Source organism: Phlebotomus papatasi, chromosome 2, assembly GCF_024763615.1.
Source record: "Phlebotomus papatasi isolate M1 chromosome 2, Ppap_2.1, whole genome shotgun sequence".
Classification (NCBI taxonomy): domain Eukaryota; kingdom Metazoa; phylum Arthropoda; class Insecta; order Diptera; family Psychodidae; genus Phlebotomus; species Phlebotomus papatasi.
In genome coordinates this window covers 105,507,721-105,521,602 of record NC_077223.1, presented here as the reverse complement: position 1 = coordinate 105,521,602, position 13,882 = coordinate 105,507,721, and the positions used below count along the sequence as shown (strand labels likewise).

The 13,882-nt window shown below is 32.3% G+C and overlaps 1 protein-coding gene across 1 annotated transcript in view; it reads left to right on the top strand.

Moving 5' to 3' along the window:
• LOC129800622 (low-density lipoprotein receptor-related protein 1B) overlaps positions 1-9,064 on the top strand; it is a 36,783-nt gene extending 27,719 nt beyond the window's left edge. Inside the window, exons 5-6 of the mRNA XM_055845149.1 lie at positions 716-1,030; positions 8,405-9,064. Coding sequence (XP_055701124.1) covers positions 716-1,030; positions 8,405-8,941 — 852 coding nt within the window. The 3' untranslated portion in view covers positions 8,942-9,064. The remainder of the gene's footprint in view (positions 1-715; positions 1,031-8,404) is intronic.
• The last annotated feature ends 4,818 nt before the right edge of the window (positions 9,065-13,882 follow it).

The following is a 13,882-nucleotide window of genomic DNA, read 5'->3' as shown; positions in this document are numbered from 1 at the left end:
TACTAAATATTTGCGATTGAAGATATAATTAGTTGTAAAAATTTTTAAGATCGTTAGTAAATTTCTTAACGATTTGACGTATTTTTAATCGTAATCCGCATCAGTAAAATATTTTCCTTAAATTGTTTATTATTGTACCGAAATATTAAAGTAAATCAATTTAAAATTTTCATTAAATGATAGCACATCAAATATTGGTAATTTCGTGGTACTTTGAAATCATTTTGTGAGAAAAAATTGAAGATTTTTGCGAAGAGGCCACAAGTATAGACTGGCCATAAGTAATGCCACCACCCTATATGGCCTGTACTTTTTCGTAGTCTTCTTTGTCTCTGTATCCATCTAAACTGGAATGTCAAGTGTACGTCAGACTTTCCATCTGGGGATCTTTTCGATGACTAGGGGGAAATAGTGTACCTTTGGATTAAGGTGCCTTTATTAAAATAGGGACTTTTATCCTATTTTTATATGGAATTGGACCTTACCATGTTACGATTTGGCTTTGTCATTTTCTTACAAAAAAATCAAAATGCGGGATTGTAAGGCAACATTTTAAAAAGACGGACACTTAATAAGCAACCATATTTAATTTGTATTTGTGCTACTCATAGTCCGATTTTCAGTATGTCCGACTTTCAGCGCTGTCCGACTTTAAGAAAACTGCCTTGATTTTGGACATTCAAATGAAATTGATCATTGCGTTTTTTTTCTTAAGGCTAAAGAATCCTTCGATGATGAAACTGAAGAGGCTACAAATACTCCTGCGGCAATTTACGAAGCCAGGAAGGATTCCTCAGCATCCAGTGAAGAAATCCAGCATCTCCTTAAAACTCACAGTGTACGAGGTAGAATTGATTTAGGCCATGGACCAGTATCACTTGGACATCCCTGTTCGGATGACCAACAGTGTCAACTTGCGGATACCTTTAGTTTCTGCAACAAAGCTGGAAGATGTGACTGTGCAAAGATTGAGGGGCTTCAAGAGGAGTGTCATGCAAATAAAACAGGATGCACTGCCGGAACGTTTCAGGTGAGAAAGTAATTTATTGACGCATAACGCATAAAAATAGCAAAAAATACCATTCTTGTCATAAATAAGAATCTTCTTAAGAGGGTGCTTTGCATAGGGAATGCATGTAAAAGATGTCCAATTATTTCCGCGTGTTTGTCGATGTGTGAAGCCACTCGAATATTTGAGTGAAAGAAAAAAAAGTAAATTAATTACTATCCATGCTTCTAGTATTAAGAGGGAAGATCTCCCATTCTAGTGGATTTAGCAGAAAAATCAATTACCGAGCAAATGCTTAGAGAAAAGTACCATCTGATTATTTTTTATGTTATTCTTATGCTGGGATGATGGTAGAAAAATTGAAAAATTTTCACGCGCGTGCATCGGTGTTCTCAATGAATGGATTTCATGCTGTGAAAGTTATTACCTTTAGTAAATTCTTAGGTTCTCTCGTAGTTCTCCAAAGATAGCGGATTTGGAGCAAAAGAAAGATCCCATAGAACGCCAAATATGGCTTTGTCATTGTGATCAAAAAAAAATATCAAAGTAAAAGAAAAACATGTAAATCATTTAAGACAACATGCACTTGAGACATTTCTTCGACTTGGTGATCATTGCTACTTCGCTCACTCAATTAATTTTCTTTTTAAGTTCTTGTTTTCTTCTGGTCTGAAGATCACACAGAGTCGAAATTGGAACAGAACTTGATGATTTCCGGAGGGAAAAATTATTTGGAACTCTTGGCCGTTAGTTACCAAATTAAAAGAAACGGCGAAGAAAAAATCGCAGACTGCTCGAATTCAATCGATCAATTTAATGTCTAGATAAATAAATCTTTATAAGATTTATTTGAAAATAGCAAATAATTTCAGGAAGGGAGAACTAATAATTTAAAGATTTCAGTTAAACTGTTCTCATTTTCGCCGCATCTGTTTCTATTTCGCCGTGGTATATTCTTAATTCCCAATTTGCTTAGAAAAAATGTGGAGGACATAAAAAATTAAAACATCATACTAACAAGTTTATTAAGATTGTATTGTATCAATATGGTAACTCATTTAATTGCTCCTAATTTTATTTTGTGACAATTTGGGAAATCAATTCCCAAATCAATGAACTGTCAGGACTGTTCTCATTTTCGCCCCTTCTGTTCCTATTTTCTCCGTGATATTGGTCCATATTCGCCACCTTAGCTGTCTGAAGAGTTACATTTTAATACAAATTCGATTTTTTCATTCTATTCTCAGCATTAAAATATTTGCAAAAATATAAAAATTTAAAGATCATACTAAAAAGTTCATCAATGATCTTGTCTAATAAAATAGTTCTTAATTTTATTTAATTGAAAATTCTTTAAATATTCAAAAACACGCCTGAATTATGAACTGTCACGACTGTTCCCACTAATACTACTAATGTTTTGTCAAACTAACAAGACAAGTTTGTAAAAAGGATGTTCTTCCATACGTAATATGGAAAAATTTTGTCAAATCGGTGGCCAACTGGATCTTGTTAAAAGTTTGTCAAAAGGGTGTTTTTTCCATATAAAATGCAAGAAAAAGTTTTGTCAAATTGATAAATAACATCCCTTTGACAAAATTTCAACAAAATCCATTTGATCCTTTAACAAGACATTTTATTCAGAGTACTTTCGCCGCATCTGTTCCTAATTTCGCCGTAATATTGGTCCCAATTCCTCACTTAAATTGTGTACACAGAACTACATTTAAAAACTTAAATACAAATTCGACTTCTTAATTCCATTTTATTTATTTTACATAAATTTTATATAAAAATTATTTTAAAAATAAATACAAAAAATAATAAAACACTGAAAAGCTCATCAGTGTTCTTATGTGTCAGAATAACAACTCATTTAATTGTTACTAATTTTATTTTAGTGCAAATTTTGAAAATTTTCAGTAAAAAGTCCATTTTCAGTGAAAAAGTGAATTTTTCATTTTCAGTGAAAAAGTTTTTAATTTTATTTATTTGAATATTCTTTAAATATTCAGAAACACGCCTGAATTATGAACTGTCTCGACTGTTTCTACTTTCGCCGCATCTGTTCCTAATTTCGCCATAATATTGGTCCTAATTCGTCACTGAAATTTTGTACAAAACTTCATTTAAAAACTTAAATACAAATTCGACTTCTTCATTCCATTTTATTTATTTTAAATCAAAATTATTTTAAAAATAAACACAAAATATAATAAAACACTGAAAAACTTATCAAGATTCTTATGTGCCAGAATAACAACTCATTAAATTGTTACTATTTTTATTTTAATGCAAATTTTGAAAATTATTCCCTAAAACTCGTCTGAATAATTAACTGTCACAATCGTTCCTTTTTTCGCCGTTATTAGTCCCATTCGCCACCTGAGTTGTCTTCAGAGCTACAATTTGAAACTTAGGTGACGGTTATGAATTTTATTTTATTGAAAATTTTCAAAAGTATTTCCCAAAATGCGTCTGAAGCAGAGGCGTGCAAGATCCGTTTGAAACCGAACAAACGTCAAATGGAACTTGTACATCAATGCTCAAAACGCTACATGAACAAACTTATTTTGACGTTTATTCGGTTTCAAACGGTTCTTGCACACCTCTGGTCTGAAGAATTGGCTGTCACGACTGTTCCTATTTTCGCCGCGTCTGTTCCTATTTTCGCCACTTCTGTTCCTATTTTCCCCTTGCATTGGCTCAAATTCGCCATCTGAGAACTGCATTTTAGAACTTCAATGTAAACCCGATTTCCTTAAATAATGGAGTGTTCTAGTGATTTCTTTAATTTTCTACTGTTATGTTACTAAATAATTTTTAATTAAAGTCTATTTTAGGTAAATTAATTAAATATATCTCAAAACAAATGGATTATATACTGCAGTCACTTCGAGTTCGAGCAAGGAAAGGTCTGTTAATTAGTTGTAAAACATTAACATTTTGAGAGTCTTCTTTAGAGCTTTTGGCGATTGTTCTTCAGTGGAAGATGTCTCGGTGGGAACTTTAAATCGTGACAATTTCTGGAATAAAAAAAATCACTTTCTCTAAACCCAATTGAAGAAATGTTGTATATTCATGTTAGACGTGCAGAGAATTTCATAAAATAACTCTTGAGAAATACCAAAAATATCTTCGAGCTATATTACGATGGTTTATTAATTTGTCTCAGGCATTTTTGATCTTATCGTGTTGGAAACGTTAAATTTTTCTTCTTTAAAAATGGATATGAAAGAAATCACATAAGGTCTCTTAAGAATGTCCAATTGAGGTTTTCTTTAAGAATTTCTTGTGATATGATTTTCTTTTGAGTTCTTCTTCAATTGAGTTGTTGATTAAGTGCTGATACCTAAAGAAGGAATGATGAGTGAAACAATTGAACTTTTTGTTACATCCACTTTAGACTTTACGACAACATAAAAATTTATGTTCTTTTCACTAAAAGTGTCTTTAGTTCATCTTGCGAAAATTCCCCGAAACAGACAAAAAAGTACCTCAGGAATTGAGCTAGAGTTTTGTGAGATATGAACAGAAGATTGAGAGTGTTCTTTTAATTACCTTTTAGTCCCACTTCAGTAATTTGAAACTTTATGAGTTCTAGCGTGAGAGTCTTAGCAAAAAGTTCATTTAGTCCACCCTCAATCTCCGTAGACCAATTCTAAGAGCATTTCTGATGGCTTTGGATATCAATTTGAGGAGTTTAACTCAATCTTAAACCGTTGCTCGGTGATTTCTTAATACCTTTTTCTGAGAACGTTTTCATCACGCGGAAAGAAACACCAAAGTCATTGTTTTGCTTTCTCTAAGAACACGCGAAACGAAAGAGAAAAGAAAAGGTGAGTGGATATGAAGGGCCGCAATCTACTTGAAGATGCCATCACACTGTGAATTGATTTGATGTGCTGAAGTGATTATAATGAGATTCTATCACAATCAAAATTTATTTAAATATAATTTTTTTTTACAAAAATGAATCAACGTTTGGTAGACCACAAATACATCCTGCTGAGTATCAAAAGTACAAGAACGTTATAAATTCTTAACTGAATGACTTAAAAAAATAATGAAAATGAGACAAAACTCAACGCAAAAATAAAATCGCATGACTCAGCCATAACATAAGTACTTAATTAAAGCCTTTGTAAAAATCTTTAATTAAGTAGTTTGTATTAAGGGGAAAGCCTTACAAGTTTACAAGATGTCTATTTGTTTGTTATTGCCTAAGTCGATAGACCATTTAAGAATTCACCTAATTCAGATTCCCTCTGTCGCCAGCTCTAGAAGCCAAATGATTAGAGATAGCGACTTGGGACCTAAGAGGACCCCCAATAAGTCAACTTAACCCATTCCTTACCATGGTATTATACATCATACGCAAATTGAGTGATTTTAGATGATTTATTCCTAGTCAATTTTTATCTGAATTGCTGTCGAAAATGCATTTTTAGTTACTTTAGTTCTTCATTTACTTGGGAAAAATAGTCAGACAGAGATAAAAATACATTTTTTTATTGTTTTCTTGCTTCGCGGAAGGTCATGCAAAATTTTCGCTCAAAATGGCGAATGGAAAATTTGACATCCCGTCGAATTTGTTAAAATTGGCCTCGTTCCTCTTCCCTGATTTGAATTCAAGTTGCCAATTTGTTTTCTTGGTTAGTTACTCTATCTAAAGCAATAGAGTTTTTAATGAATTAATGCACAGAATTTAAATTCAATGACCGTTAAGACGTGTGTTTGACAGGGGCTCCTCGCGCCCCCGTAATAGGTAAAAAAAATTTCTTTTCAAAAAATTCATCTATTAATCTGTAGGAAACTAATCCCAAAATATGGACATTCTATCTCAAGTATTTCTGGTACGTTGACTAAATGGTACATTAACATGCCCCTCATTTTCCCCCAACTCCTCGTGCTTTTGGAATTGCAGGAAAACACGTCGTGCGATTTTTTTCTTCATTTTTTGGATATGTTTTAGAGATTTCCCAGACGGACAATTGACCATGTGTGGAAATATCGTTGAAATTTTCTATAAAACTGAACCGGTTCCAAGCGATTTTGAATCGGTAATGAACCGGTTCATAACCGATAAATAATTTTTATACGAAATTCAATTAAATTACTCCTAAGGTGTATTTTGGGAAATATTCTGAGTGATTTATAAATCCGTTCAAATCGGTTGAGAACCAGTCATGAACCGATTAGTAATTTTTGTCCGAAAATTAATTTCATTAGGGTAAAGTGGTACAAGTTGGACAATGGTACAATTTGGACAGGGCTTTTTTTTTGATAAATTTAGTAGGGGAAAGTCGTCTGCCTTCAAATGAAAAATGGAGTTCCAAATTTAAGATTTTTTTCTGAAGAATCCACAAAATGGATTTTATTTTCTACTACACCAAAAAATTCTCTTGTTCATTCGGCGTATATGATTACCTCATTTAGCACTCGCAAGTCCTCAGTTTTTCCTTCTGAGGAAATTAAAAAAGTGATGTCGATTTGTATGAAGGCAGCTGGCATAGTCTGCCTTCAAACGCGAGGCAGCTGCCTTTAAATGTTTTTCCTTCACTGAGAATATTGAATCAATAAAACTAAATGGGCTATAAATGAATAGGTTGAAGCCTAACGCACTCACTAAAATCATCACTGCAGTCAAAAGACATTAAACAATAACTTTTCTTCACATTTTTCTGAAGAACTGTTTTTCACTTGAAAATTTGGAAGAAAAAGCCATTGAAGTTGACAATTGTCAACTTGAAACATCCCGGCCGGAGCAAGATAGCAGGTTATAAGTATTTGTATGACGTTCGTCAGAGAAAAGTAGGAGTTCGATTTCACATGTTTTGATGTATGGAAAGATAGGATTTAAAGGCACACGACATTAGCATTTAAAGGCTGCTGCAGGGTGATATTTTCAAATTTTTGCCACCCACAAAAATTGTGTCATCTGAACCAAAATGTATTAACAGAAATATTAAGCTTGATTAACCTTCTATGTGTCACAATGGAAGATTTATTTGTAAAATGATTTTTACTATGAAAAATCACATGATTTGTGGAACATCAAAATTACAGTTTAGAGCTCATTTTCATTTTTTTTGATCTAGCATCTAGGAAATAGGAGCTAGGCTCTCCATTTTTTGATGATTTGTGAGGATGATGGATAGCTACCTAATAGGTAATAGAATATAATTTATGCTTTTGAGAACAACGAAAAAATCGCAACATTTGAAGGCTGCTGCATTTAAAGGCAGACGACTTTCCCCTACTTCATTTTTATTTGTATATTTTTAATGCTTTAGTTTTATAATTTGGTTCCTTGTGCTTAAAAACAAATTTTTTACTGTATTTATCAAGAAAAAAGCCATGTCCAACTTGTACCGGCGAATTGTCCAACTTGTAACACTAATTCCAAATTATATCACTTTACCCTACTCTCAAAATTATTTTGTGGAATCTTTCGAGTGATTTACAAATTGGTTTAAATCAGTTGATTCGGGTTATTCGGTCTCCTTTTCGGAAATTTAAAATGTTTTTATTAAAATAAAATTGGGGGAATTTAAATGAATTACTATTCTGGCACACAAGAACCTTGAGGAGTTTTTTAGGTCCACCGATGCACTGAGGAAAAAGAGGGTGCGATTAACATTTTTTCCTCAGAAATTAAACACTTTTTAGGTGTAAGAATATATCAAATATATTTATTATTTTCTTTCCATTTTTCCTTTTTTTCTGTGTTTTTTTCTTTTTTCTTGCCACGCGATTTTAAGAGGGTTGTACCCTATTTGTTGTGGATTTTTGAAATAAATTTAAAAAAAATTAAAAGTCAAAATTTTTTTATGTTAATTTTACATCTTATTAAGGGTAAAATTAACATGAAAAAGGCTACCTTTAACCCCTAATACACCTAAAAAGGGTAATATTTACACCGATTTTGGATCAATACTGCAGGGTAAAATCAACTTTTCCGGAATGTTATTTTAACTTTTTCGGATTTCTCTCAGTGTGTAGATACAGTGGGTCCTGAGTCGTCGTTCCGAGTATTTCTTAATGTCCGCAAGATGTCGTTGCTTTCGCTCGATAACTAAACGCCTAAATTAAGAAATTTATAAGTACTTATTAAGGCCCTTTTCTAGAACATGGATAATGCCTATAATTAAAGCGGTCACTAGTGACACCTTGCGTTAGACGAGTAAGTCATAAAAACGTTATTTGTACGTCATTGAAATGACTTGAGTTAGCTTTTAATTTTCTTTTTGTCACATTTTGCCCCATGTTTCCCTACATTCTACCCTCTTCTGAAAAACTTTTTCAATAGGTTATTTTTCGAACAAGTTAACTGAATAAACTATCTTTCCGGCTGCGTAACAGAGGATAAAATTGTTTTGTGAATGCTTTCAGTGCCGCTCGAGTGGAATCTGCATCTCATGGTATTTCGTCTGTGACGGTCGACCGGATTGTGCGGATGCATCAGATGAGGAATGCAAAGCCACAGAAACATCCCAGTGTCCCCCACAAACGTTCTTCTGCCATCGCAGTTCCAAGTGCATCTCCCGTGGTGCTCGATGCGATGGACGTCGACAGTGTCCGGACGGTGAGGATGAGGCAGACTGCAGTTCCATCGCCACTGGACAGTGTCCTCAAGGGACCTTTAGGTGTCGCAGTGGCGAATGCCTCCCGGAATATGAGTACTGCAACTCAATTGTCTCATGCCGAGACGGAAGCGATGAGCCAGCCTATCTTTGTGGCTCTCGCGAGATGCCAGCAATCTTCTTCAGACTCCTGAGCAGCTTTGAGAATGTCTACTGCCCTCTGAGGTGCCGAAATGGACGATGTAGATCTACAGCAATTGCCTGTTCTGGACGCAATGGATGCGGAGATGGCACAGATGAGGAATCATGCTCAGTATGTCACTGCTCTAATCCAAACACAATCTGATTCTCCTCTCAAAGAACCTCAAAACCAGCCCTGTAAATAGAAAAGCTTTCTCTTCGTGACGTCACCGTGGATTCTAGAGGTGACTCCCCTAGTGTGTAAAAATAAAGGACAAATATTTAGGAATATTGAATGTCTCTCACCTGCTGCCCCATTTTTTTGCTTTCTATTTACTCGCTGATTGTAGGTGTTGGTAAAACTACTGAAAAATGCACAATATTGTATGGAAAATGAGCACGTGATGAGGGGAAATGCTCCCTCTACAAATATTCTAGCAAGAGAGTGAAGGTTTTTTCTTGGAGAAATTGTTCACGAGTTTAATTTTCCTGAAGCTTGGAAAGCAATGAAACTCCAGTACATTGAGGGGTAAGTTTCATTCACAGAACACAGGAAAATTGCATTTTCCGATAATATTCTTTCAATAAAAATAAACATTGGATCTACAACAACTCCACACATACAACTTCATCTCAATTTACGGTTATAGAGAGTTTTATGTTAAGTTTTACACTTAAACCTATACTTCTCAATAAGGTGTAAAATTAACATTAAAAAAATATTGATATATTTTTACACCTAAAAATTGTTAAATTTCTGAGGAAACAATGTTAATCGAACTCTCTTTTTTCTCAGTGAAGGAGTCTTCAGGCTATACACTGAGAAAAAAAAGAGACTACGATTGACTTTTGTTCGTCATAACTTTAACACTTTTCGGGTGTAAAAATATATCAACATTTTTTAATATTAATTTTACACCTTTTAAGGGTAAAATCAACATGGAAGAAGGGTAACTTTAACGCATAATACACCTAAAAAGGGTAATATTTACACCGATTTCGGATCAATAATGGAGGGTAAAATTAACATTTCCGGAATGTTATTTTAACTTTTTCGGATTTCTCTCAGTGTAGGTATAACCTGGTTTTCCCATTTAGCCCAGTTTCCGAAGGTCTCAAAATTCTAAATAAGAACTAATTTTATTGAATTTTCATAATCTAATTCTAATAGATAATTTGTCCTTAATAAACTAATCCATAAATTATATTTTTTTAATCTTGACTGATAAATTAGAAGAAATTAATTAAGCATAGTTAAATTCACATGAAGTCTTAAGTCTGAAGCCCGTATAACCCTGTTTTCATCTTTTATAGTCATTATACAAGCATTTAAAAAAATTCAACGAATTGCTCCAGACGTAAGATTACGGTAGATACTCTTATCGTTTTCTTTTTATTTATAAAACTTTCAGCTAACTTTATAAATTTGCCTCTAACAGATGCTTGATTTACTGTTTATTTAATTTATTTATTGGTTTAAATAAATTCAATAAAATGTGATTTTTGAGGCATAATAATATCAAAGTTAGGGGAGACTGGGGCAAAAAGTCACAAAACGGATATTTTATTTTTTTTTTTACAAAGTACTTGAACGCCCCAGAAATTTCTAATTAGCGCAGTTTTATAGGAAATTTACCGCTCTACAACTTTGTGAAAGTAATTTTCCTCTAATTTGTAAGGAAATACGTTTATCGAGCCAATTTCTAAAAATGGCCAATTTCTCAAAAATGCTGGGGCAAATAGTATCAGGCATAAGATACTATCACATTTTGTTTCGCTTTATTACGGGATTCCGTAAATTAAAAAAAAAAATACCTAGATAACATATTTTCATGGTAAATTTATTCCTCTACACTACAATTTTGTAAAACACCATTTTTTCTAACTGAACGATAAAAACGATTTTCAAGCTATTTTAGAAAAAACACACACAAAAGACTGCAAATTGTTTGACCAATACAAGCAGCAAGCGGCGACACATAGCATTGACGTTTCTTTTCACCGTGGGACATCAGAAATTGTTTCGGTTTTTCTTACTTTTTGCTCCATACCTTTTGTTACTTTTTACCCCAAGTGGTTGTTTTTAATAAAAGGATTTCTGGAGAAAAGAACTTTTTGTGAAATTCTAAAATAGATAGCGGATTCGTATTCAAAACATCCAAATTATTTAGAAAATATTCACCAGTGAATCAATTTTGGAAAATAAGTAGGTAATAATTGTTATTTTCTGGAAGGAAAATATTTCAAAAATAGGGCTAAAAATTTTGATATTTTTTATTTTCTAAATTCCTTGTTCGAATTTGAAGAAACATACAACATCGAAGAAGGTTTATGGAGGCTATCTATGCATAAAATTTTAAGCCGCTATCTTATTTATCTTGGAAGATACTGAATTTTGAAATTTTCGATTTGTGACTTTTTGCCCCAGTCTCCCCTAGAGTTATAAATAAGGTTTTAAAGAAAGATTATTACAACGGCAAAAAGAAATGAGCAGCAAAAAAAATTAATATTGATCAAGAAATATTCTGAAATGATCAGTGAAAATGGTCAATTTGGTACAAGAGTAAATTTCGTAACACATTAAAAATTTACAGTGGAAATATTCAGATTTTTCATTAAAAAAAAAAGATAAATAAAATTAGTTTAAATTTCAAATACTAAAAATGAGTAAAATATTAAAAATGAGCAGTAAAATATTAAATACAATCAGTAAAAATTAAGTTGGTCATTGAAAATCTAAAATTTTGTCAATAAAACATAAAAAATTGATAAAAATTAAATATTTCTACTGCCTTTTATTTAATTTTTTTGCTTATCAAAATGAATATTTCTATTGATCGATTGACTGCTGATCTTCAAATCCTAATATCCATATTTTATTTTTACTAATTATGTATTATTTTGACTATTTTTCATTTTTTTACTGATTAACTTTTATTATTTGCTGCAAATTTGATGCGTATTTACAAACCTATTTTACTCTACCATTTCCGATCTCATGTTTAAATCCTAGAATAAATAAACAATGATTCATATTTTATTGCAAAACAACAAACTTGAACTAGACTACGTCGCATGAAGGTTTCTCTTTCGCTCAATGTTTTAATATTAAGTTAGCGAGTTGATAAAAGTGAAATTAACCGTCACGATTTAATACTTTATTTTTCTGCTTTTTCACTTTTTTCTTGGAATCCTCAGCAGATGGTCGAGTTCTTATCAACATATATTAGAGAGTATAATTCTTCCGTAAAAATAAACAATATTTTTTATTGAAATTCTTTTAGCATGAAATAGACTATCGATATTGATACTTTTGCTGATGATCAAATAACATTGAAAGCAGAGCAAGTTCAAGAAATCGCTCAAGGAAGGGACCTGGTCTTCTAATTGTTGACATTAGATTTGTTATCAGATATGATTTTAAACACTTTGAAGAAGACGATTTGGGAGAGATTCTTGTACCAGTCCCCTCCGAATAGCAAATGCTCGAAATTTAAGACTTGTAAACACAATAAAGATATTAATGAAACTATTTACAACACACTTGGAAAATTATTTTTATTAAAAATTATTGAAGGTTTCAAACTGCAGTAGGTTTGGGGAGTATAGTTGTTTCAGAAAACAGTGTTCTGGTGAGTATTAAAAAAATGTGTGGTGCGTCTGGTGAGTATTGCAAAGACATTTTCAAATAAACAGATTAATATTTAATACATTGAATGCACTTCTTTAAATAAATATAACTATTTGACCTGTTTGAGATATTAGATTTTAATTTTCACTTTATGCTCCATTTTATTGCTCGAACTCAAATATATAACAATACAAGGGGACCTATAGGAACAAATCGTGGTTGGATATCATGTTCAGCTAATTGTAAATGAATAATGAATAATAATAATAATTATATATACAGAAACTAACAAAATTGCTTGCAATTCTTTCGAGGAAAATTCCTTATCCCTTGAATTAAAAAAAAAATAATGTTTCCCGTAGGGGGGACTGGGACAGAATGAACCAGCAAATGATATTTTTTACTGCGAATAATGCCCAACACACAATAACTTTTGTTTTGTAAACATGTTTTTGATATTTCAATGAGAGTGAGTGAGATCTAGATGTAGTCATCTCGCTCTCTCTTTCATAGAAAAATTTGAAAACATGTTTACAAACAAAAGTTATTGTGCGCTGGTCATAATGACATATGACCATAATGACCAGCGCACAATAACTTTTGTTTGTAAACATGTTTTCAAAATTTCCCATGAGAATGAGCGAGATCACTAGATCTAGATCTCACTCACTCCCATTGAAATGTCAAAAACATATTTACTAAACAAAATTTATTGTGCTTTGAGCATAATGATGGTCATAATGACTAGCGCACAATAACTTTTGTTTTGTAAACATGTTTTTGACATTTTAATGAGAGTAAATGAAATCTCAATCTAGTCATCTCGCTCACTCACATAGGGCAATTTTAAAAACATGTTTACAAACGAAAGTTATTGTGCGTTGGACATAAGTTGTTGAAAAAAATGTTTTTATCAAGCTGATAAATATTTCAATGAATAGCAAGAGTAATTTTTACTTGGAATTAATAATGGTCTCCTGAATATTCCTTCTATGGCACGCTATAACCTCCCTCTATCTAATACTGTCCGTAGCTAATTTTGCCCCGGTCTCCCCTACACCTTTTTGATTAAGAGTATTTCATGAAATCCAAATTCACATCCCATTCTTTCTCAAAAGTTACGCATTTATCATTTTTTGCACTCTTCTTCTTCTTTAAAACATCACAACAAATTCAAATTTAGTTCAATCCAATTTTTTGTACGGAAAAAGTGGGATAGACCCATACAAAACGAGTGAGAAATAAATTAATGTGATTTTAGATTTCCTAAAATTTTCCTGATCTAAAAGATGTGTCTTAAGTACAACAAATAAAATTTACTTTATAGTGGCGTCGGTACACCTTTTAGATCAGGAAAATTTCATGAAATCAAAATCCCTTTCCTTCTCATTGTTTAAAAGAAGAAAAAGTTGCGAATTTAGACTTCATGAAATTTTCCTGATCTAAAAGGTGTGCCGGGATTAAATTTTAATCAGT